General features: G+C 71.5%; 1 protein-coding gene across 1 annotated transcript in view; it reads left to right on the forward strand.

Annotated features, from left to right (window-relative positions):
- Window positions 1–22,320, forward strand: part of PLEC (plectin) — a 72,225-nt gene extending 49,905 nt beyond the window's left edge. The window contains exons 45-82 of the mRNA XM_074573571.1: window positions 1,281–1,864; window positions 2,242–2,418; window positions 2,585–2,754; window positions 3,638–3,797; window positions 3,898–3,982; window positions 4,397–4,626; window positions 4,816–4,935; window positions 5,111–5,218; window positions 5,402–5,620; window positions 6,239–6,442; window positions 6,516–6,747; window positions 6,871–7,097; window positions 7,563–7,685; window positions 7,875–7,976; window positions 8,473–8,574; window positions 9,043–9,198; window positions 10,148–10,303; window positions 10,902–11,099; window positions 11,183–11,311; window positions 11,565–11,735; window positions 11,830–11,985; window positions 13,596–13,802; window positions 13,998–14,117; window positions 14,813–14,982; window positions 15,657–15,816; window positions 16,302–16,499; window positions 17,163–17,288; window positions 17,772–17,915; window positions 18,974–19,162; window positions 19,482–19,596; window positions 19,681–19,847; window positions 20,211–20,373; window positions 20,941–21,095; window positions 21,170–21,244; window positions 21,366–21,483; window positions 21,652–21,839; window positions 21,921–22,041; window positions 22,241–22,320. Coding sequence (XP_074429672.1) covers window positions 1,281–1,864; window positions 2,242–2,418; window positions 2,585–2,754; window positions 3,638–3,797; window positions 3,898–3,982; window positions 4,397–4,626; window positions 4,816–4,935; window positions 5,111–5,218; window positions 5,402–5,620; window positions 6,239–6,442; window positions 6,516–6,747; window positions 6,871–7,097; window positions 7,563–7,685; window positions 7,875–7,976; window positions 8,473–8,574; window positions 9,043–9,198; window positions 10,148–10,303; window positions 10,902–11,099; window positions 11,183–11,311; window positions 11,565–11,735; window positions 11,830–11,985; window positions 13,596–13,802; window positions 13,998–14,117; window positions 14,813–14,982; window positions 15,657–15,816; window positions 16,302–16,499; window positions 17,163–17,288; window positions 17,772–17,915; window positions 18,974–19,162; window positions 19,482–19,596; window positions 19,681–19,847; window positions 20,211–20,373; window positions 20,941–21,095; window positions 21,170–21,244; window positions 21,366–21,483; window positions 21,652–21,839; window positions 21,921–22,041; window positions 22,241–22,305 — 6,290 coding nt within the window. The 3' untranslated portion in view covers window positions 22,306–22,320. The remainder of the gene's footprint in view (window positions 1–1,280; window positions 1,865–2,241; window positions 2,419–2,584; window positions 2,755–3,637; window positions 3,798–3,897; window positions 3,983–4,396; window positions 4,627–4,815; window positions 4,936–5,110; window positions 5,219–5,401; window positions 5,621–6,238; window positions 6,443–6,515; window positions 6,748–6,870; window positions 7,098–7,562; window positions 7,686–7,874; window positions 7,977–8,472; window positions 8,575–9,042; window positions 9,199–10,147; window positions 10,304–10,901; window positions 11,100–11,182; window positions 11,312–11,564; window positions 11,736–11,829; window positions 11,986–13,595; window positions 13,803–13,997; window positions 14,118–14,812; window positions 14,983–15,656; window positions 15,817–16,301; window positions 16,500–17,162; window positions 17,289–17,771; window positions 17,916–18,973; window positions 19,163–19,481; window positions 19,597–19,680; window positions 19,848–20,210; window positions 20,374–20,940; window positions 21,096–21,169; window positions 21,245–21,365; window positions 21,484–21,651; window positions 21,840–21,920; window positions 22,042–22,240) is intronic.
- The last annotated feature ends 908 nt before the right edge of the window (window positions 22,321–23,228 follow it).

The following is a 23,228-nucleotide window of genomic DNA, read 5'->3' on the forward strand; positions in this document are numbered from 1 at the left end:
GTGTCCCTGTTGGTGTCCCCACCCCTGTCCCCAGCCTTGTGTCCCCATTGGTGTCCCCAGCCCCGTTGTCCCCAATCCGTGTCCCCCATCCCTGTCCCCATCCCTGTCCCCAGCGTGGGGCTGCGCAGCCTCCCCGTGTGCCGGCGTGTTGGGGCACCGCTGTGGCCGTGTGCGAGCGTGCACAGCCCGGGCACGAGGACTGCGCCCGTGATGCGTGCCACGGTGTGCCACGGATTGCCGCGCTGCGCCACGGGGGCTGCAGGTGCTCCGGCCAGGCGGGAGCGAGCACCCCGGGGTGCTGCGGGTGCCCGTAGGCGTGGGGCAGGCCCCGCTGCGTGTGCGCGGCTGACGCGGGGGTGTTCGCGTGGCGCGGAGCCTGGTGGTGCCCTGCTGGTGGTGGGCGCGCGGTGCCCTGCGGTCTCGGCCTGTTGGGCGGTGCGCGGCAGCGGTGCCCGTGCGGCAGCGTGGGGCCGTGAGAAGTGTGTGTGGGGGTGTGCGCGTGTGTGGGGGGGTCCGGGCACAGGCAGCTGTGGGTCGGGGTATGGTCAGCCATGGGTCCAAGTGTAGGCAGCCGTGGGTCTGGGTGTGAGCGGCCGTGGGTCTGGGTGTGAGCAGCCATGGGTCCAGGCGCAGGCGGCTGTGGGTCTGGGTACGGGCGGCCGTGGGTCTGGCAGCCGTGGGTCCAGGCGCAGGCAGCCGTGGGTCCAGGCACTGCGGTGGGGCTGTGGTGGGGCTGTGGCGGGCTCCGGCGTGGGAGGGTCCTGCTGGGTGTCGCGGGGGATTTATGGCTGCGGCAGGGTGGGGACGCTGCCTCCGCCCCCCCCGCCGGGTGGGTGCCCCCCGAGGGACGCTGCCCCCGGTCCCGCTCCCCCCGAGACCCCCTTCGCCGGCCCCGCAGACAGATGGCCCTTTTCTCCCGGCCCCGCTGGCGTTAATCTTACGGCACAAAGCGGTGCTGGGCGGGAGCATCTGCCCGTCTGCCGGGCGCCCTGCGCTGCCGCCGCCGCCACCGGTACCTGCTGCCGCCGCCTCTGCTCACGAGACGCGCGCCCCGCACGCCGAGCCGTGGGGTGACAGGGCCGGGCGTCCCTCGGGGTCCCCTCCCTCCCATGGCCAGGACCTCGTCCCTCCCTGTCCCCGGCTCGCCGCGTGCCGTTGCTCAGGGGGGTGTGTGGGACCCCCCAAATCCCGCGCGGGCGAGGGTGAGCCAGGGTCCAGGCGTCACGCAGCCCCGCGGCGGCTGCAATAACGCGCGTCCTTCCCCCCCTGGCTCGTTTCAGGCCGGGATCTGAGGTGGGGGCCCGGCGCCCGCGCCATGGGGAACTCGGTGAGCCGGCCCAGCTGCCTGGGCGAGAAGAGCCGGCGGTCGGAGGAGCTCCTCCGGGAGCCGCAGCTCCGTGAGCCGGGGCCGGACGCGGGGCAGCCGCCCGGCGGGAGCGCGGCAGAGCCCTGGCTGGGGCTGCCGGAGAAGGCGCCGGTGGAGAATGGCTGGAGCCCGGTGCCCGGTGCCGGCTGGAGCGGGTCGGGCAGCCCCGTGCTGAAGCGCAGCCAGTCGGAGGTGGCGGTGCCCAACGGCAGCACCGCCTGCGTCCCGCTGAAGGGGCAGGCGGGGGGCGCAGCCTGGACCCCCCCCCGGGCCGGCGCCCCCCGCGGCACCTGGTCCTGGAAACCCGTCACCACCCGGGAGGTGACGGAGGTGACGGAGGTGACGGAGACCATCGTGACGGAGATCGTGGAGGTGACCGAGTACCCGGCCGGCGAGAAGGGCGGCGAGACCCTGGTCACCCGGACGGTCACGGTGCTGACGGAGCGTGCGGGGGAGCTCGCGGTGGGCAGCCGCACCGGACACACGGACGCCGCAGAGGTGACCGCCGGGCAGGGACCCCCCGCTGCGGAACGGCCGTGCCGGCCCCGGCGCGCTGCTCTCCGCAAGCGGGTCTCAGCTGGGGCCGGCGTCGGGCCATGTGCCCCCCACCGCCCTCCGGCACCGCTGGGGTCTGCGCCCCATGCAGCCCCGTGGGTGCCGGGGGTCCGGAGGGGTGCGCGGGGTGCGTGGTCCCTGCTGTGGGGTCCTCCAGCCCCGAGGAGGAGCGTGGGTCAGCGGAGAGCCCGGCATGGCCGATGGGGCAGGGCCAGGTCCCTCTGTCCCCGGCGTCGCCTCCTGGATGGGGCGCGGTGCAAAGGGTCGCACCCCAGCCCCACGGCCGCCCCACGGCTGCCCCACGGCACCTCTCTCCCCAGGTGTCCCCGCGGGCGGTCCCTGTCCCCGAGGAGGCGGCGGCGGCGGGCGCGGAGCGAGCGCAGGACACGCTGGAGAACCTGCTGGCCTGGGTGGCCGACATGGAGGAGCTGGTGGGCAACCAGAAGCCGCCCTCGGCGGAGGTGAAGGTGGCGAAGGCGCAGCTGGAGGAGCAGAAGGTCGGCGGATCCCGGCCGGCGCGTCCCACCCACGCCGCTCCCCGCCGGGGATTAGGGGCCGGGGCAGAGCGGCCGCGCTGGGGCTGCCGGCAGCGCCGTGCCGTGCCGAGGCGGTGCGGGAGGGAGCGGGTCCCCGGCACAGCGCCGTGTCCCCACTGCCTTGCAGCTCCTGAAGCGGCTGCTGGAGGAGCGGAGGCCGCGTGTGGAGTTGGTCCTGCAGGACAGGCCCGTGACGCCGGCACACGGCTCCGGCACCGCGGCGGTACCCGAGGGTGGCGGCGGCATCTCTGGCCTCGGGGAGAAGTGGGGCAAGCTGATGCAGGAGGCTGAAGCCAGGTGGGTCGGGCCCGAGACCTTGGCACAGAGACTCCCGGCAGCGTCTGCGGTGCTGTGTCCCCCTGTGCCGTCCCGGCGCGCTCTGCCCCTGGCGCCGGGGCTGCCCTGGCAGAGGCACCATCACCATCCCCCCGTGCCGGGCGGCACTGTGCCCCGCAGACCTGCTGCCCGCGGTGCAGGGTTGGTCTCCATGGCCTCACCGGGCTCTGCCGGCTGCCGTCGCCGCACTGCCCAGCCCTCCCCACCGCCGGCAATGAGGGGCTCTGTCCGGAGCGGTTCGGGCATGGTGCCGAGCGGCGGGCGAGGGCTCTGCTCCGGCACCGGCTCTCGCCACGTCTCTCCCCTCCTTCCTGGCCCCGGTGTCTCGTGGTTCTGCCGCTGCTCCGGCATGAGGCCGGGGAGCTCCAGGGCGAGAGCCGGTCCTTGGCCGCCGGCAGCTGGGGTCCGGCTGGGCCTGGCGCGGAGCAGCGTGGCTGCGTGCCGCAGTGTCGCCATGCCGGTGCCCAGCCTGGTTGGCAGCGTGATGGCGGGGCAGGGGGGATCCTGCCCTGCGGGGACGGGCAGCCGATGGGTGACGGAGCCAGGCAGGGGCTGCCTCATCCTGCGTCCCCGTGTCCCCACCCCTCACCGGGACGAAGGCCCAGGCACCGTCAGCCTCCCCTCGCGGTGCTCCCGGCGCTGCCTGGGCCAGTCGGGGGGTGCCGGCCTCACCTCCCCCCTCGCACGTGGGGTGGGAACCTTTGGGGCGGGGGACGGAGGGACCCCAGAGCTGGGAATTGGCCACCCGGCCCCGGTGGCAGGGGGACAGGCGGCGTCTCCATCCAGCACCTCGGTCCGGCGCCCGCTGTCGCCCTCCCCGGCTCACCCGTCCTTCCCGGCGCAGGTACGGCCGCCTGGAGCGGATCCTGCCGGCGGCACAGGCCTTCCAGGAGGCGGTGGACTCCTTCCAGGAGTGGCTCGGTGCCACGGAGCGGCAGCTGGCCCAGCTCTGGCGCGCCGACGGCTGCGTCGCCCGCGTGCAGGACGCCCACCGGCAAACCCAGGTCAGGGCTCGGGTGGGCGCCGGCACCCGCCGCGGCACGGGCGCCATGGGGAGGGCTGGGGGACGGCGGGGACGGGCTGCCACCGGAGCCTCTCGCCCAGGCCCTCTGCGAGGAGATCCGCGGGCGGCTGGGAGAGCTGGACGTCGCCCTGGAGAGCGGGCAGCGGGTGCTGGAGATGGTGACAGGCGAGTGGCGTTGGCTGGCGGCGGCGGCTGCGGGGCCGGGAGGTGGGAGGGAGGGAACCGAGAGCGCTGGGGGTGCCGGCACCGCGGGCACCGCGGGCGATGGGCATCCGCGGGGCGCTGTGAGGCTGCCAGCGGCTGCGGGAGCGCGGCGTTGCCGTGGGGGTGGCAGCATCCTGGGGGATGGAGAGGGGACGGGGGGTCAGGGCACGGTGGGACAGGGTGCGCCGGCAGCCGGGGGTGTCCGGGAGCTGCGTTTCGGCTCCTGCGGGGGAAAGGGGTCCAGGGGAGGCAGAGGAGGGGGACAGGTGGGACAGAGGGACCGTGGCGAGGGGTGGAAGGCATCGTTGCGGCAGGTCCCCGTCCCCGGGGACGCCGTGAGCGGCCGCGCTGATGCCGGCTGCGGTGCTGCCGCAGGGGAGGAGGCCCAGCTGGCGCAGGAGAAGATGGAGTCCCTGCGGATGCGGTACCTCATCCTGGGCCAGAGCAGCGCCGACACCGTGCACCGTCTGGGGCAGACCCTGGAGGCCTCCTCCCGCCTGGGCACTGCCCAGGAGGACCTGGCGCTGTGGCTGGGACGCCTGGAGAAGGAGGTGGCCTCCTGGGACAGCCAGGAGCCCCCGCTCAGCGCCAGCGACGGGGAGAAGGTGCGGGGCGCGGGGCGCTGGCGACCGTCGCTCTCTGCCCCCGTCACCGCTCCCCGGCGTGGCGGGGAAGGGGCGCGCCGGGTCATGGCAGCAGGTGCCGGCGGTGACCAGCGGCGGGGGCGGTGTCCTGGAGCGGCCGCCCCGGTGCTCCTGCCCTCCCTGAGGGGTCTCCTCTCCTCTCCCCCGCAGTTCGAGCAGATCCTGGACTCCCAACTCGCCCACTTGGCCGGGCTGGGCCAGCGGCTGGAGGAGATCGGCCACGTGCAGCTGGACGCCCAGGCCCTGCGCTCCCAGCTCTCCGAACAGAAGGTGGGTCTGCGCCGGCTGCGCCCCACGTACCCCCACCCCAAAGGGGTGCCTGGAGGTCCCTGGGGACCCCGCTCTGCGTCCCTGCCCCGCTGGGCTCCTGACCCCCCCCCCAAAATGGGGTGGAACCGCCACCGTCTGTGCGGGACCCGGCACCCACACGCCTCCGTCCTTCCAGCTGCTCTCCGCCGAGGTCCTGCACCACCGGGGGCTGGCGGAGCGTCTGCTGGGGGTCTCGGACCCACTGCTCCGCTCCTGCCCCGAGCCCCTGCGCCTGCGCCTCCAGGTGAGCCCAGCACCTGCATGGTGCCAAACACACCCGCACGGCGCCAAACACACCCGCATGGCACCCGCGTGGTGCCCGCTGGTGCCCGGGGGGACGCTGCTGCCACCGATGCTGGGTGGGCTGCTGCTGCCGCTGCCGGCGCCCAGCGTCCCTGGCGCCGCGGTGAGCCGCCCGTCCCCGCAGCCCTCGGTGCAGGTGCTGCGGGAGCGCACGGAGCAGCTCTCCCTGCGCTGCGGAGCCTGCGCCGTCCAGCTGGAGCACGCCCAGTCCCTGCTGGCCCAGTTCGCCGAGGCCCACCAGGAACTGTCGCCGTGGCTGGAGGAGACGCAGGGCCTCGGGGTGCAGCTTTCCCCCAACGCCATCAGCTACGAGGCCTTCAAGGAGCAGCAGGCGCTGCTGCAGGTGAGGGGGGAGGTGGGGAAGGGGAGGGCAGGGACGCGCTCGGCGGGGTCGGGAGTGGTGGGGCATGAACGGAGGGGGCACCGGTGCGGTACCCGAGGTGCACGGGCACCATCCATCATGAACCGAGCCCAGGCGAGGAGGCACTGGTGCGGTACCCGACACGCGTGGGCACCGTCCGTCATGAGCAGAGCCTGTGTGCAGGGTCGGTAGCAGAGAGACCGCGGCGCGTGGGATGGAGGGGGCACCAGTGCGGTCCCCAAGGTGCGTGGGCATCATCCGTCATGAGCGGAGCCCGGGCGAGGGGGCACCGGTGCGGTACCCGACACGCCTGGGCACCGTCCGTCATGAACCGAGCCCGTGTGCAGTGTCAGGAGTGGAGTGATGGTGCACGGGATGGAGGGGGCACTGGCGCGGTACCCGGCACACACAGGCACCATCTGCCGTGAGCGGAGCCCGGGCGAGGTGGCACCGGTGCGGTAGCCGGGGGGCACGGACACTGTCCATCACGGACTGCGCCCGGGCGAGGGTGCGGGTTCAGCCCGGCGGCAGCACCGGGACACGTCCCTGCGCGCCCCGTCCTGTCCCTGCGCCCCCCCACGGCCCTTCCCCTGCCCCCAGTGCCTGCGGGAGGCCATCGCCGAGCACCGGCCCCTGATGGGGAAGCTGCAGCGCGTCTCGGCGCAGCTGGTGGAGCTGAGCCCGGAGCAGGGCGCCGCGTTCCAGCAGCGCTGGCGGGAGGCGGAGGAGCAGTACGGCCGTGTCCGCGAGCGCGTGCGGCAGGCGGCGGCTCTGCTGGAGGACGCCCTGCCGCGCTACAGCCAGGTACGGCCACGGCACCGGGGGGCTGGGGTCCCCCGGGGCTCCCCATCGGGTGACGGGGCCGGTGTCCCCGCAGCTGACGGAGCGCATGGACCTGCTGCTGGAATGCCTGGAGCGGCTGCAGAGCCGGCTGCAGAGCCAGCCCCCGGTCCGCGGGGACACGGACCACCTGCGGGAGCAGATCCGGGAGAACAGCCTGGCCCTGGGCGAGCTGGAGAAGCTCGGGGTGGCCCTGGAGAGCGTCCGGGCGCAGGGCGGCGAGCTGCTGGCCAGCATGCAGGCGGCCAACTCCGATGCCGCTGCCAGAGGTACCGACACAGCCGTGCGTCCCCGCGCCCGGAGCGTCCCGGCGGGGCTGTGTCGGGGTGCCGGGTCCCCGTCGGCGCCCCGAGGAGCCCCGGGCTGAGCCCCGTCCCCCTGTCGCCCCGCAGGGATCCAGGAGCGGACGGCGGAGCTGCTGTCGCGCTGGGGCAGCCTGCGGGGCCGCTGCCAGGAGCAGGAGCGGTGGCTGCGGGAGCTGCTGGCCCTGGCCGAGCGGTTCTGGCAGGGCCTGGCCGAGCTGGCGCTGACGCTCAGCGACACCCAGCAGCTGGTGCTGGGGCTGGAGGAGGCGGGCGGCGAGCCCGAGGCCATCCGCGCCCGCCTGCGCACCATGCAGGTACCGCGGGGTGGGGGGGCGCTCGGTGGGCAGCCCCGTGGCACGGGCAGCCCCACGGCATGGCCAGACCCATAGCACAGGGAGCCCCACAGCACAGGGAGCCCCGTAGGTCAGACAGCCCCAAGACACAGGCAGCCCCACAGCGTGGGCAGCCCCGTGGCACAGGCAGCCCCATAGCACAGGGAGCCCCACGGCACAGGCAGCCCCACACCATGGGTAGTCCCACAGCCCAGACAGCCCCACGGCATGTCCAGCCCCACAGCACGAGTAGCCCCACAGCCCAGACAGCCCCACGGCATGTCCGGCCCCACAGCATGAGTAGCCCCATAGCCCAGACAGCCCCATGGCACAGTCAGCGCCCAGCCCCTTCCAGCCCCGCAGCCCAGCCAGCCCCACAGCACAGGTAGCCCCATGGCCCAGCCGGCCCCCGGCACGGTGAGGGCCGAGCCCCGTGGCGTCCCGCAGGCGCTGCGGGAGGAGATCGACGCGCTGCAGGGCGAGCTGGACGCGCTGGGCAGCCTGGGCGTGGAGCTGATGTCCTCCTGCGGGGACCCCGACAAGCCCGACGTCACCAAGAGCCTGGACGATGTGAGTGCCGGCGGGCGTGGGGCCGGCGAGGGACGTGGGGGTCTGGGGGGTTCCCGGGGCTGAGCCGCGGCGGGACCCTGCCGAAGTCCCCCGGGTGTCCCGGTGCGGGGCTGGGCGGGTGGCCGTGCCGGGCCGGTGTCCCCGCGGGAGGGACCCCGGCGGCGCTGCTGACCCCGCGCCCGGCCGCAGCTCTACTGCTCCTGGCATGGCCTGAGCAAGGTGTGGACGGAGCGGTTCGCGCGCCTCGAGGAGCAGCTCCAGGCCGCCATCAGCTACCAGGAGACCATGCAGGTGGGGAGCCGGGGGCCGTGCGGGCAGACACCCTCCACAGGGGCCTGCCCCCCACCCGCGTCACCCTCCTGTCCCCGCTCGGGGCCGCGGGGGCACCGCGGGGCCACCGTGGTGGTCCAGGAGCTGGCGGTGGGGCTGGGCAGGACTTCGGGGACGTGGGGCCAGCTGGGCCATAGGGCCGTGATGGTGCCTTGGGTGGGGGGCTGGCGGGGCTGCGGGGCCGGCTGTGCCTATGCCCTACCCCAGCGTGACGTCCCCAAATGGCGGTTCCCCTCGGTGGCGGGGGGGATGGGGCATCCTCCGTCCCTCCCTGGGGACCACGGCGGGTCCCGGCCCCGCTCTGGGCCACGGGGCTGCGGGGCGCAGGGGTCAGCGTGCCCCCTGTGCACGGCGGTCCTGGCAGGGGTGACCTGTCTGGCACACGGGGCTGGGGCTGGGGACAGTGTCGGGGGGAGGAACCCCCCTCCCCGAGCCCAGGGTCCCTCTCGGTCGCCAGCGGCTGTTGGAGTGGCTGGACGCGGCCGAGCTGCGCATGGCGGAGGAGTTCCTCGTCGGCGGGGACCTGGACATGGTGCAGCAGCAGCTGGCGGAGCTGAAGGTGGGGCGGGGGGGGCTGCAGGAGGGGCCCCAGGCCCTGGGGGGGGCAGGCGGGGGGCTGTGGGCGGCTGTGGGATGGAAGGGTGGCACGTTGGGTGGTGGGCGCCGGGTGGCCAAGGCCTGCCCGGGGTGGCCACATCCTGCCATGCCGAGGTGCCCCGAGCAGGGCAGAGCTCCCCACGAGGAGGAGCTCGGGGCCCAGGTGCCCGTGGCAAGCTGTGCCAAGCTGTGCCGTGCTGTGACAAACCAGACCCAAACACGGCATGCCGTGCCATGCCGTGCTGTGCCATGCCATGCTGTGCCGTGCCGGGCCATGCTGTGCCGTGCCATGCTGTGCCGTGCCGTGCCGTGCCGTGCTGTGCCGTGCCATGCCATGCCGTGCTGTGCCATGCCATGCCCTGCCTGATGGCATGTCAGACCCACACCTCCGCGTGCGGGGCCGGGGGTCCCCGCTCACGCTGCCCCGCAGGAGTTCAAGAGGGAGCTCTACCAGTGCAAGGTGGACGTGGAGAGCCTGCGGCACCCGGGCAGCGCGGGGGGCGGGGGGCAGGGGGAGCCCCCGGCCGCGCTCAACGACTTCCGCCGGCGCTGGGACCGGCTGGAGGAGGAGATGGTCAGCCGACAGGTAGGGACGGCGCCCGGGGGCTGCGGGGCAGCATCTACCACCCGCACGGGGCAAGAGCCGCGGCTGGGGCAGTGCCGGGGGGGCCGTGCTGGTTTGTGGGGTGCCGTGTGGATGCTGGATCTGTGGGGGCCGTGCGGGTGCGTGGGGTGCCGGGTGGGTGCGTGGGAGCCATGTGGGTGCGTGGGGTGCCGGGTGGGTGCGTGGGGGCCATGCAGGTGTGTTGGGGCTGTGCAGGTGCATGGGGCGCCGGGTGGATGCTGGCTGCGTGGGGGCCGTGCTGGCACATGGGGGCTGCGTGGGGTTCTGCGTGGGTGCCCGGGGTGCCACCTGGGTGCTGGGTCTGTGGTGGGTGGGTGCATGGCCACGTGCCATGTGGGTGCCAGTGGGTGCTGGGTGCACGGTGCTGGTGGGTGAGTGCTTGGGGGCTGTGCAGGGGTGTGGGGTGCCGGATGGGTGCTGGGTCCGCGGGGACTGTGCGGATGCGTGGGGGCTGCGTGGGTGCATGGGGTTCCGGACAGGTGGGGTGCTGGGTCTGCGGGAGCCACGTGGGGGGTGTGGTGCCGGGTGGATCCACGCGGGCGCGTGGGATGCCACGTGGGTGCTCAGTCCATGCGGACCGTGTGGGTGCACGGGGTCCCATGTGAGTGCTGGGTGCATGGGAGCTATGCGGGTGCGTGGGGTGCCGGGTGGGTGCTCAGTCCGTGGGGACCGTGTGGGTGCACGGAGGCCGTGCGGGTGCATGGGGTCCCATGTGGGTGCTGGGTGTGTGGGGCCATGCAGGTACATGGGGTGCCGGGTGGGTGCTGCGTCCGTGGGGACCGTGCGGGTGCGTGTGGTGCCGGGCGGGTGCGTGTCGCGGCCGCGTGGGCGCAGGGCGGGGGGGCGCGCGCGGCGGGGGCTGCGGGTGCTGCCGGCTGACGGGCGCCCGGTTCCGCCCGCGCCGGGGCAGCACCAGCTGGAGGCGGCGCTGCTGGGGCTGGGGCAGTTCCAGCACCAGCTGGAGGAGCTGCTGCAGTGGCTGCGCCGCGCCGCCGAGCAGCTGCAGGGCCCCGCGCTGCTGCGCCCCGACCTGCAGAGCTGCGAGATCGAGCTGGCCAAGCACAAGGTGAGGGCGGCAGCAGGACGGGGCTGCCGCGTCCCGAAATGCTCCCAGGGGTGGGGGGGATGCATGGCACAGTCTTGCTGGGGGCACCCGTCACGCTCCCTGTCGCGGTGCCCCGGCTGCAGTGCCGCTGCCTGGCCTCCTCCCGGCCCCACCATCGAGTCCCCCCCGGGGCGACGGCGGCCGGATCGGGCAGGCTGCGGCTTGGGGCGGGCGGCGTGAGAACATGTCCCCTCCCGCGGTGACAGCATGGAAGGAATGAGCTGTCTCCCAGCCCTGCGTCCCCGTGCCCGGGCACGCTCACCCCGCGTCTGACGCAGGCGAGGTCTCCTCCGTGCCCCGTCCCAGGAACCTCCTTGCCATGAAGCGATGAATTTGGTGCCTCGCACCTGCCCCGTGCCATGCTGAGGACAAGAGCCGTGGCGCCGATGCCAGGGCATCCCCGGTGCCATCCCCACCCCCTGGCACATCACTCCCCGGACTGTGGCGACGCCGCGGTGTCAGCGTTGGCGTGGGCAGCAGTGGTGGCGCAGAGCTCGGCGCGGGGGCAGGCGGCCGGGGGTGTGGGGTGCCGGCGGTGACGGCGGTGGCCGGTCCCCAGGTGCTGCGGAACGACGTGATGTCGCACGCCCGCACGGTGCAGTCGGTGCAGGAGGCCGGGCAGGGCTTGCTGCTCTCCAGCCTGGGGGACAGCGTGGAGGGGCTGCAGCGCAGCCTGCAGCAGCTCGGCCAGCGCTGGGACCTGGTGCAGAGCGAGACCGAGAGCCGCCAGCTGGAGCTGGAGAACAACCTCAGCCAGGTACGGGGCACGGCGTGCCGGGGCTGCCCGCTGCGGCGCTGCCGCTGGCCGGGGCGGCGCTGAGCCCCCGGGGCCGTCCCCAGGTGCAGGACATCACGCTGGAGATGACGGAGCTGCTGCAGTGGCTGGAGCAGGTGGAGCTGCAGCTCTTCTTCTCCAAGCCGGCGTGGGGCCACCCCGACACCACCAAAGAGACGCTCACCGCGCACCTGGTGAGCACTGGGGCCGTGCCACCCCCCTCCCCATTGCAGGGACGTCCCCAGGTGTCCCCTGGGGGGACGCGTGCCCCAAATCCTCTCTGCACCGAGATGCCGGGACCCCTCTCTGCCTTCTCCCCTCCGCGACCGGGCAGAGCCCTCCTGCCCCCCTCCAGCTCCCCCGGGATGGAGCGGGAGCCCTCCCCATCCCCGTCCCTGTCCCCCCGCGGGGCGGTGACCCCGGGACTCCCCGCGTCCCCCTCGGCAGGAGCTGTGCAAGGAGATGGAGTCCAAGCAGGAGGCGTACAGCGGGCTGCGGGAGCGGCTGCAGCGGCTGCTGGCCTCCTGCCGCGCCGGCCGGCCCTGCAGCACCGAGCACAGCCTCCGCATCCTGGAGCAGAAGTGGGAGAGCGTCCACGCCGAGGCCCAGGAGAGGAAGGTGCGCAGGGTGGGGGGCGACGCCGGCCCTGCCCCGGCCGTGGGGGGGCTGCGGGGGGTCCGTCAGCATCAGCGCCTCCCCCCCTCGCCCGCAGGAGCGCCTGGCCGAGGGGCTGACGGTCACCACCGAGTTCCACGGCACCGTGCAGGAGCTGCTGCGCTGGGTGGCTCACGCCGAGGAGCTGCTGGGCTCCCCCGCGCCGCCCAGCTTCGTCCTGGGCACCGTCACCGCGCAGATCCAGGAGCACAAGGCAAGTGCAGGCTGAGCCGGCGGCGCCGTCCCGGTGTGCCCCGGTGCCAGACGATGCCGGGGACCGTTCACAGAATCCCAGGATGGTGGGGGTTGGAAGGGACCTCGGGAGACCACCCAGTGCCACCCCCCGCCAGAGCAGGGGCGCCCAGAGCAGGTCGGATGCGTCCAGGCGGGTTTGGGATGTCTCCGGAGACGGAGACTCCCCCACCTCTCTGGGCAGCCTGTGCCAGGGCTCTGCCGCCCTCACAGCAAAGAAGTTCCTCCTCGTGTTGGGATGGAACTTCCCATGGTCACGTTTGTGCCCGTTGCCCCTTGTCCTGTCCCCGGGCACCACCGAGAAGCGCCTGGCCCCATCCTCCTGACACCCCCCTTGAAGTATTTATCAGCGTTGATAAGATCCCCCCTCAGCCGTCTTTTTTTCCAGACTAAAAAGGCCCGAATCCCTCAGCCTTTCCCCGTCACAGAGATGCTCCCGTCCCTCATCATCCTCGTAGCCCTTTGAGGACCTCGTTCTTACTGCCTTCAGTAACACCAGTTCGGCGGGTGTTAATTTTTTTTAAGGCAGCTTCAGCTTTTATTTATGACGAAGTTTTTGTGTCGGTTACCGAGGGTTTTCCTCCACGGTTCATTTAAACACTCAACAACCCGCGAAACTGAATTTATTCCCTGTCAAACACGCGCAGGCCGGGGCCTTTCGGCGCGGTGGCGCAGAGTCTCCTTACAGGCCATCTGGTTACCGAGCAGGGGATTGAGAAGAGTTAATTTAAGTTTGAGGAATTTCAGCCGTTTGTTCCCGTTACCTTTATCTTGATCGATAGGAACTACGCCTCAGATTGCACCTCCCCCCCGCACAATAACTCCCGTTTGTTTTGTTTAGAGTCACAGAATCAGGGAAGGGTTCGGGTTGGAAGGGACCTTAAACATCATCTCGTTCCAAGCCCCTGCCCTGGGGGTTTATTCTTGTGTGTTCTGGCCAAGGGTAGTTTCTCATGTTTTCAGATTAAACCAGAGGGGGAAAAAAATCTGAAGTTTTTAGCCAAGTATCTGTCCCTAGTCGAATAGACCAGGCCGAACGTTGCGGACTTACAGCCTGGCATTTCACGGCTGCCTTTCTCAAAAGCAGAGATCGCTGGTAGGCTCAGCTGCTGCGCGGCACCGTAATGTTAAAAACACAAAGAATTTTATTATCAAAGTACTTCTTTGTCCTACAATTATCGTCTCCGGTGACTTAGCTCCTGAGAAACCTAACGACAGAAACACTGCACACGGCGGCCACACCGCAGTCGCCGGCCGCTTCTGCTGTTGGCGCGTCGGTGCTTTGCGAGTAATAAGTCGGGGGTCCGTTATGTCCGTTATTTAATTAGGGCGGGTGTGAGTGCGGTGCCCGGGAAGGTACCGGCAGGGGACCCCGTGGGGCTGGGGTCCGCAGGGGTCCCGTGTGGCACCGATGGTGGCCGCGTCCCCTGGGCTGCCGGCAGGACGTCTGTCCCCGCAGCGGCGCAGCGAGCGGCTCCGCGTCCCGTCCCGGCGACGGCTGGGCGCCAAGGGTCCGCTCCCAGCCCGGGGCCGCCCGCCCGCGCGTCCCCCTGCCACCTCCGCTCTCCGCAGGCCCTGCTGAAGGAGGCGAACGCCCGCGGGGAGAAGCTGAGCGGGCTGGAGGCCGTGGCGTGGCGCCTGAAGGACTTCAGCAGGCAGCAGGACGGGGCCGTCATCCAGAGCCTGGTGCTGGCGGCGCGGGAGCGGCTGGGGAAGGTGCTGCAGCGGGCAGCGGAGCGCGGCGCGGCGCTGGAGGAGGCCCGCAAGCGCGCCAAGCAGGTACGGACACCGCGCCGGGGGACGCGACTCCGGCGGGGAGCCGTGCTGGGGCGACAGCCGCGGGCACCATGGTTTGCCCCGGGGTGGTGCACCATGCAGCGCTGTCGCGTGTGGCCCACCATCCGGGTCGCCGCGGCCGCATCTCTCCACACAAGGACCCCCCGACCCACCCCCCGCCCCTTCCCTCCCTTTCAGTTCAGCGAGTCCCGGCGGCTGCTCCTGGACTGGATGGACGAGGTGGAGCAGAGCTTGGAGGTGCCACAGGACGCCGCCACCAGCCAGGAGGAGATCAAGTGCCAGCTGGCTGAGCACAAGGTGGGGGCACGGCCCCGCGCCCCGGCCCCGCCGAGATGGGGGTCCTGGATGCGGGGCGCGGAGCCGGGGGGCTGTGGGGTGTCAGGGGAGGGGTCCCCAGCGCCCAGCGGGACGGCAGAGCCTCTGGCCTGGAGAAAAGGGGGCCGAGGGGAGACCTTCTCGCTCTCCGCAGCTCCCTGAAAGGAGGGGGCAGCCAGGGGGGGTCGGGCTCTTCTCCCAAGGAACAGGCCATGGGACAAGAGGGAACGGCCTCCAGTTGCGCCAGGGCAGGTTTAGGATGGATATTGGGGAAAATTCCTTCATGGAAAGGGCTGTCGGGCGTTGGAAGAGGCTGCCCAGGGCAGTGGGGGAGTCGCCATCCCCGGAGGGATGGAAAAGCCGGGCAGACGCGGCGCTGAGGGACGTGGGGTAGCGCTGGGTTTGGCAGCGCTGGGCGGATGGTTGGACTCCATGGTCCGAAAGGCCTTTTCCAACTGAAGCCATTCCATGATTCCATGAGTGTATGATGTGCTCGGTGCCGTGGTGGTCCGATGTCCTCCCAGGGCCATCTCTGCAGAGCGGGGAGCCCCCAGCCAAGGGGCTCCATCACCCCGAGCTGCCCCGTGGCGCTGGGGGAGGCAGGTGTGTCCCCGCAGCCCCCCTGGGGCCAGCACCCGGGTTGGGGGTCTGGGTGGGCTCACCCCCTGTGCCCGCAGGCTTTCCAGAAGGTGCTGCGCTCCAAGCGGCCCGTGTACGAGGCCACGCTGCGGAGCGGGCGGGCGCTGCGGGAGAGAGCCCGGCTCCCCGAGGACCTGCAGCCGCTGGAGGAGCTGCTGGGGGAGCTGAAGGAGCGCTGGGACGCCCTGTGCAGCCGGGCGGTGGAGAGGTGAGGGGGGGACGGGGGGGGCGGCAGGGGATGGGGTGGCGTGGGACGGGATGGGACGGGATGGGACAGGATGGCATGGGATGGGATGGGGATGGGACGGGGATGGGTGGGATGGCATGGGGATGGGGATGGGATATGTTGGGTTGGGATATGATGGGATGGCATGGGATGGGATGGGGATGGGATGGGATACGATGGCACAGGATGGGATGGGGATGGGATATGATGGGGTGGGTGGGGATGGGATGGGATTTGATGGGTTGGGATACGATGGGATGGCATGGGATGGGATGTGGATGGGATGACATGGGATGGGATGTGGATGGGATGGGATATGATGGCACGGGATGGGCTGGGGATGGGGATGGGGTGGGATATGATGGGTTGGGATATGACGAGATGGCATGGGATATGATGGTGTGGGATGGGATATGATGGGATGGGATGGGATTCCTGTCCTCTGCTTGCCATGCAGGCCCCAGGCTGGGGGCATGGCATTGCCCTTCCTCCCTGGGCATCCTGCTCCCTGCTCCGGGACCTCCTGCCCCAGCTGCCCTGGGCTCTGGCCCCTGGGGGTGCAGCAAGGATCCGTCCCCAGCCGTGCCGGGCTCCCCATGGGGCAGCCTTTCCCGGCCCCCGGGCGCTGCTGGCATTGCCTGTGCCCTTCCTTGCAGGCAGCACAAGCTGGAGGAGAACCTGCTTTTCTCGGGCAAGTTCACGGACGCGCTGCAGGCCCTCATGGACTGGCTGTACCGGGCTGAGCCGCAGCTCAGCGAGGACGTGCCCGTTGGAGGGGACCGGGACCTGGTCAGTGACCTCATGGACAAGCACAAGGTAGGTGTCCCCAGCCGTGGTGGGGGGGTCCTGGGGAGCCCCAGGCTCTGCACTAGCCCCTGCCCCAGCCCTGCCGCCCCTCCAGCGCGGGGCAGGACAACAGAAGCAATTCTTTGCTGTGAGGGGGGTGAGCCCCTGGCCCAGGGTGCCCAGAGAAGCTGTGGCTGCCCCATCCCTGGAGGGGTTCAAGGCCAGGTTGGACGGGGCTCGGAGCCACCTGGGCTGGTGGGAGGTGTCCCTGCCCAGGGCAGGGGGTGGCACTGGGTGGGCTTTAAGGTCCCTTCCCACCCAAACCGTTCCATGATTCTATGAACAGCCAGGGGCAGGATGGGCTTTGCCCACCGGGGCAGCCCCCGGTCTCTGGGGCAGTGCTGGGGTACCCCATGTACTCCCCCTGCTGCAAGGGGGCCCTGCGCAGTAACAGGGGCTGGGGCAGGCTGCTGGGACCCCCCGGCATCCCCCACCCGCTCCTGTCCTCTCGCCAGGTCTTCCAGAAGGAGCTGGGCAAGCGGGCCAGCTGCATCAAGATGCTGAAGCGCTCGGTGCGGGACCTGACCCGCGGCAGCAGCAGCGTCGACTCCCAGTGGCTGCAGAAGCAGATGGAGGAGCTGAGCTCCCGCTGGGACCTGGTCTGCAAGCTCTCCGTCTCCAAGCAGGCCCGGCTGGAGGCCGCGCTCCGGCAGGTGAGAGCCGGGCGAGGGGTGGCCGGGGGGCAGCAGCCGTCCCAGGGACTCCCCGGGTGGAAATGTTGGGGTCCGCAGCCGGTGCGTCCTGGTGGGAAGGCTCTGCAGGCGTCTGGGGTGCCCAGGGCTGCGGGTGTCCACGCTGCGGGGTGCTCCATGGGGTGCACGGGCGGTGGGTGGCCATGCCGTGGGGTGCTCCGTGGGGTGGCCAGGCAGTGGGTGGCCATGCCGTGGGGTGCTCCGTGGGGTGGCCGGGCGGTGGGTGGCTGCATGTCGCAAGGTGCCGTGGCCGGGTGCCAGGCTGGGTGCCGCGGGCGCCTGCGGTAGGTGTGCCCACGTGCAGGGTGCCCGGGGCAGGGGGGGGACACGGCTGCGTGTGTTGGGGTGCTGTGTGGGGTGTCCTGCTCGATGGGGAGGTGCTGATGGGGGTGTCCCCCAGGTGCCAAGGTGGGGTGACGAGCATCCTCTCTGCCCTGCCGTGGGGCGCGAGCTTGGGCTGGCAGCAGCTCTCCCATGGGGGCCCGGGGCTGCGCAGCACTTGCCCAACCCCGGGCAGGAGCGGCCGCTGCAGGGCCTGGGGTCTGGCCAGGGGGCTCGGGGGCCGGGACCGGGGGCCGTGGGCGCAGGGTGGGCGCTGAGCGGGTCCCTGGCTGTCGGTGGCAGGCGGAGGAGTTTCACAGCCTGGTGCACTCCTTCCTGGGTCGCCTCGCCGAGTCGGAGAAAGCCCTCAAGTACGGCGTCTTCCCTGAGGAGGAGCCGGCGGTGCAGGAGTGCCAGAACCAGCTGCAGGTCAGTGCCAGCCCCCACCAGCCCCTGTTAGCCCCTGCCAGCCCTCATTAGCCCCCACCAGCCCCTGTTAGCCCCTGCCAGCCCTCATTAGCCCCCACCAGTCCCTGTTAGCCCCTGCCAGCCCTCATTAGCCCCCACCAGCCCCCACCAGTCCCCACCTCCAGGGTAGTTCCATCCTTTCCCCGCTACGTCCCATTGCCGGGGTCAGCCGGCCCCAGCCAGGGCGTGGGGTGCACCCCACCGAGACGTGGGACGTCGGGTCCCATCCCACCCAGACACAGTGCTTGCGGCCCCAGGCACCCCAGGGTGTGGAGATTCGGGGTCCCCAGCACCCCATGTGAAGGCAGCCGTGCCCACTCCACCCAGCGGCCTTCTCCCGCCCGCGCACCCAGCTGGGTGCGGGCTGGTCCCTGCGGCGCCGGGGTGCGCCGTGGGGCGTGGGGGCTGCGAGCCGGCAGTACCACGCTCCCTGCGCTCCCCCAGGAGCTGATGAAGTCGCTGCAGTGCCAGCAGCTGGAGCTGGAGTGCATCACCTCGCTGGGGGAGGAGATCCTCGCCACCTGCCACCCCGACTCCATCATCACCATCAAGTCCTGGGTCACGGTCGTCAAGAGCCGCTACCAGGAGGTGAGCTGGGCGCCCCTTCTCCATCCCTCCCCGGGCACGGAGCCGGTCTGCACCCAGCCCCGCGCCGAGCACAGCCCCACGCCTTTCCCACCGCCGGTGCCTCTTCGGCACAGCCGTCCTGACCGGCACGTTGTGGGGAGCTGGGGATGTCAACCCCGGCCCCGGCCAACACAGACGGTCTTGGTCTTGCCCGTGACGGGACGGCCCTGGCTCAGCTCCTCCTGCACAGACCTGCCCTCCGTGAGCCGCCGGGACCCCCCGCCCCGGCCAGCCCTGTCCATCCCCTCGCTCCCACCCCTGCTCCCCCATCCCCGAGCCACGCCAGGGGTCACCCGGGGCCTCTCCGGTCCCACCCGGCCGGTGGTGGCTCATTGCACACACCCGAGATGGCAGATGCCCCGCAGCCCACGCAGGAGGTCCCCGGCGAGCAGTGTCCCGGGGATCCCCATCCCGCACCTCCCTCCCGCGGCGGCTCGGAGCCTCCCTGGCATCCAGGGTTTGCCGGCCCTCCCTGAACGGGTCTGACGGGTTCGGTCCATCCTCTCCCTGCTCTGCACAAAGCCCTTGGTGAGCAGAGCGCCGCGGTATCTGATCTGGATCTGCTCCGGGGTCCGGCCGCCCGCGGGCTGCCCTGCTCGCCCCGCTCCCCCCGCTCCCCCCGGGTAGTGAGGACGCGGCACAGCCCTGCTGAGAGGGCAACCGGCACGTCCGCTGCGGCGCAGACCTGGCTACTGGCACGTCCGGCCACTGGTCGCAGGGATGGGCCGAGGACCGGAGCTCAGGGCGGCGGCGGCGGCAGCACCCAGGAGCTGCAAAGTCCCCTCGGCACCTGCGGGGCTGCGCTGCGGGAACTCGGTCCTGCCCCGTGGTCACGGGTGGGCTTTGGAGCCCCACGTCCCTGCCCCATAGTCACCACGGCTGCTGGCCGGGGGTCCGCGTGCCTGCCCCAAGGCTCCCCGGGTGGAGACTTGTCCCCCTCGAAGCGGTGTCCCACCGGGGTCCGCAGCCGTCCCCCCGCCAGCCCCGGTGGCCCATCTGCCCCCCGGCTGTGCCCGCAGGTGCTGAGCTGGGCGCAGCAGCAGGGCGAGCGGCTGCAGGTGCAGCGGGCCAGCCTGGCCGCCGAGCGGGAGGAGGTGGCGCAGCTCGTGGACTGGATCACGGCCGCCGAGGAGGCGCTGAGCCTGCGGGACCAGGAGCCGCTGCCGGAGGAGGCCGAGCAGCTGGAGGAGCTCAACGCCCAGCACACGGTGAGGGACCCCGTGCCCTGCTCCCCACCTTGCCGGGGGCCATGCCGGGGTCCCCACACCCTGACTGGCCCTGGGCGAGGGCTCGACCCGACCGAGGACTTTCGGGTGCCCCTGGTTAAGGCCGTGAGTGCCCCTCGTGTGCGCAGCACAGCACCTTTCGCAGCCCGAGCCCACCGGCTCTGCGCCAATGGCTACTGATGGGGCCAGCAGGGCTGGGCTGTGGGTGGCCACGCTTCCGGCGTCAGTCCCCTGCCCCAGCTGTGCCGGCAGGGCCGGCCAGCGATGGGGACCACGGCTCAGCCCCGGCGCTCTGCGGCAGGTCTTCATGGAGGAGCTGAACCGCAAGCAGCCCGACGTGGAGAAGGTCACCAAAGGCGGCAAGCGGAAGCTGGCCACGGAGCTGGGCCCGCCAGTTGCCCGCCGGCTGGCCACAAGTAAGGGCCCCCGTTGCCCCCTGCGCGGTGCCGTGCCCCGGGACCCCCGGCCCTGCCCTCACCGCCCGTCTCCGCTGGCTGCAGGGCGCCGCAGCACTGGGAAGGCGCAGGGCGCGCTGGTGGTGCCGCTCGGGGGGCTGGAGCCCCAGACGCCCCTCATGGCCCAGCTCCTGCACCGCTGGCAGCAGCTCTGGCTTCTGGCCCTGGACCGGCAGTACCGGCTGGAGACGGCCATGCAGCGCCTGCGAGAGGTAGGGGTAGCCATGCCGGCGGTGCCGCGGGGTTGGACGCGGAGGGGGGCGGTCTCCAGGGCTGGGGGGGATGGAGTGGGCAGCACCCAGGCGCCTTCCCAGACCCCATCCCTGCAGCCGGGAGACCCCTGGCAGCCACGAGCCGGCTGCTGGAGCCCCTGGCAACCCAGAGCTGGGGGTCCTGGGTCCAAAGAGACCCTTTGGCCAGCCCCAGTGGGTCAGGGCTGGGAGCAAACCGGCTGCACGGCAGCGGGGCTGAGCCCCGGCATGGGTGCTGCGTGGGGCACAGCGTGGTCCCCCACACCTGGGGGCTCGGGGGGGCTTTGCTGCTGGCGCATTAACCCCCGTCTGCGCCTCTCCCAGCTGGAGGAGTTTGCTCACTTTGACTTCGGAGTCTGGAGGAAGCGTTACATGCAGTGGATCGGCCAAATGAAGTCCCGAGTCCTGGACGTTTTCCGAGGCATCGACAGGGACCAGGACGGGCGCATCAGCCAGCGGGAGTTCATCGAGAGCGTCCTCTCCTCCAGTGAGTGCCCGGGGCTGGGGCTGGAGCTTTTTACCCCCCCCGAGAGCCCGGGGAAGGGCAGTGTGGGGAGAGGTGGGGCAGTGCTGGCAGAGATGGGGAGGGACAGGGTCTGCCAGCCGGGACCCTGGGAAAGGGGGCTGAGGGGAGACCTTCTCGCTCTCCGCAGCTCCCTGAAAGGAGGGGGCAGCCAGGGAGGGTCGGGCTCTTCTCCCAAGGAACAGGCCACGGGACAAGAGGGAACGGCCTCCAGTTGCGCCAGGGCAGGTTTAGGATGGATATTGGGGAAAATTCCTTCATGGAAAGGGCTGTCGGGCGTTGGAAGAGGCTGCCCAGGGCAGTGGGGGAGTCGCCATCCCCGGAGGGATGGAAAAGCCGGGCAGACGCGGCGCTGAGGGACGTGGGTTGGTGGAGTTGGCAGTGTTGGACTCCATGGTCTGAAAGGTCTCTTAGAACCTGGGCAGTTCTGTGATTCTGTGACCCCCCTTGGAGGGGGGCCAGGCTTTGGTGCTGTCACCGGCTGGCCTTGGCACAGGGCACCGCGGGCTGAGGGTCCCCTCCCCTCCCCAGAGTTCCCCACCAATGTCTTGGAGATGAACGCCGTGGCGAACATCTTCGACATGAATGGCGACGGCTTCATCGACTACTACGAGTTCGTCAGCGCCCTGCACCCCAACCGCGACCCGCTGCGCCGGATCGCCGACGCCGACCAGATCCAGGATGAGGTACGGCGGGGGGGCCGGGGCCGGGCAGGGTGGGGGTCCCCGCCGTGGGTCTGAGCTGAGCATGCCGTCCCCAGGTGAACAGGCAAGTGGCCCAGTGCAACTGCGCCAAGCGCTTCCAGGTGGAGCAGATCAGCGCCAACAGGTACCGGGTAAGTGCCGACCCGGTGGCCTGGTGACGGGCAGATGTGGGTGCTGGTACCTGCTCTGGCACCCCCCTCCCAGCCCTGCCCGAGCCCCCCCACCTTGCCCTGACGTCCCGATCCCCCGCAGTTCGGGGAGTCCCAGCAGCTGCGGATGGTGCGGATCCTGCGCAGCACCCTGATGGTGCGGGTCGGGGGGGGCTGGATCGCGCTGGACGAGTTCCTGGTGAAGAACGACCCCTGCAGAGGTGGGTACGCGCGTCCCACGCCGGGCGCCCTGGCGTCGGGGTGGTGGGCGTCCCTGTGCCCGGGTGCGGTGCCTGCGGGGCCGTGTTGCCCACGGGGGACGCAGCCCACCGGGCTCCCCGGGCTGCGGGAACCCCGCCCAGACCCCCACCGCCTCTGTCGCCCCCCAGTGAAGGGAAGGACCAACCTGAAGATCAACGAGAAGTACCTGTCGCCAGACGCCTTCGGGGCCGCCGCGGCCAAGTGTGCGGGGGCCCAGTCAGCCCCCTCCTCCAAAGTGCTGTCGCCCAGCCGCTCCAACTCCAGCCTCAGCCTCTACAGCAGCGCCTCGGCCCCCAGCAGCCCCCTGGCCAGGAAGGTGAGGGGTGGGGGCGGCCCCCCCAGAAGCCCTGACCCCTCCAGCCCAGCCGCGGCGGGGGCTGACCCTCTCCCTCCCCAGTCGGTGCTGCGGAGGACGCGCTCCGGTGACCGGTGCCCCCGCTCCCGCGGCTCCCTGCTGCCCGACGGGGCTGAGCTGCAGTTCACCGCTGCCGAGGAGACCCTGGCCGTCGCGCCCCCAGGTGAGGACCGGGCCGCTGCGGGGGGGCCACGGCTGCAGGCTGCACCCCACGGGGCTGGGGGAGGGATGGGGTGGCACAGGGGAGCCGCAGGCGCTGGGGCGGTGTGGGGCAGGGCAGTGGGGCTGCCCCCCGGCCCCAGGAGCACCGGCACGGGGAGGGGTGCAGGAGAGGACGCTGCTCCAGCCCCTCTGTGTGGCAGAATCCCAGAGTAGAACGGTAGAATCGTCGAGGTTGGAAAAGATCTTCATCGAGTCCAACCATTAATCTGACAAGGACAAGAGGAAACGGCCTCCAGTTGCGCCAGGGCAGGTTTAGGATGGATATTGGGGAAAATTTCGTCATGGAAAAGGTTGTCGGGCGTTGGAAGAGGCTGCGCAGGGCAGTGGGGGAGTCGCCATCCCCAGGGTATTTAAGACGTGGTGCCGAGGGATGTGGGTTAGTGGTGGTTTGGGCAGTGTTAGAGTCACAGAATAGAATCACAGAATCAGAGGATGGCCCAGGTTCGAAGGGACCGTTCAGACCATGGAGTCCAACCATCCGCCCAGCGCTGCCAAACCCACCGCTACCCCGCGTCCCTCAGCGCCGCGTCTGCCCGGCTTTTCCATCCCTCCGGGGATGGCGACTCCCCCACTGCCCTGGGCAGCCTCTTCCAACGCCCGACAGCCCTTTCCATGAAGGAATTTTCCCCGATATCCATCCTAAACCTCTCGGTGTCCCTGCAGAGCCGCCCGAAGGGTCGCCCCCGGAGCGCTGCAGCCCCTGCCGCTGACCCCCGCCCCGCCGCCCGCCCTGCGCCCAGCACCCTCGGCCGGCCCCACTCAGGACTCTCCTCCCCGAGGCCGGAGGATGGCGAAGCCGCGGCCCCGCGCCCCACGGCTCTCCGGCCCGGCGCTGCGGACCCCCGCGGGCACCCACCTGCACGGTCCCAGCTCTCTGTCCGTCACCGATCCCCCTGGGCCTGGCCCCGGCATATATGCAAGCATCCCCCCCCTCCAACAGACACCAAACTGCCCCCAGGCTCTGGCTGCCATGGTCCCCCCCTGCCCCACTGCCCCACCGGACAGCGTGGGCCGCTCTGAGCCCCAGTGCCCCTCTCTGAGCGCCCGGGGGGCTGCCGCAGCCCAGATGTCCCCGGGCTGGGCTCTCTCTTCTCCCCCAGGCTCCCACACCGGCGGAGGGGCTGCCGG

The sequence above is a fragment of the Larus michahellis genome, chromosome 2, assembly GCF_964199755.1.
Source record: "Larus michahellis chromosome 2, bLarMic1.1, whole genome shotgun sequence".
Taxonomy (NCBI): Eukaryota; Metazoa; Chordata; class Aves; order Charadriiformes; family Laridae; genus Larus; species Larus michahellis.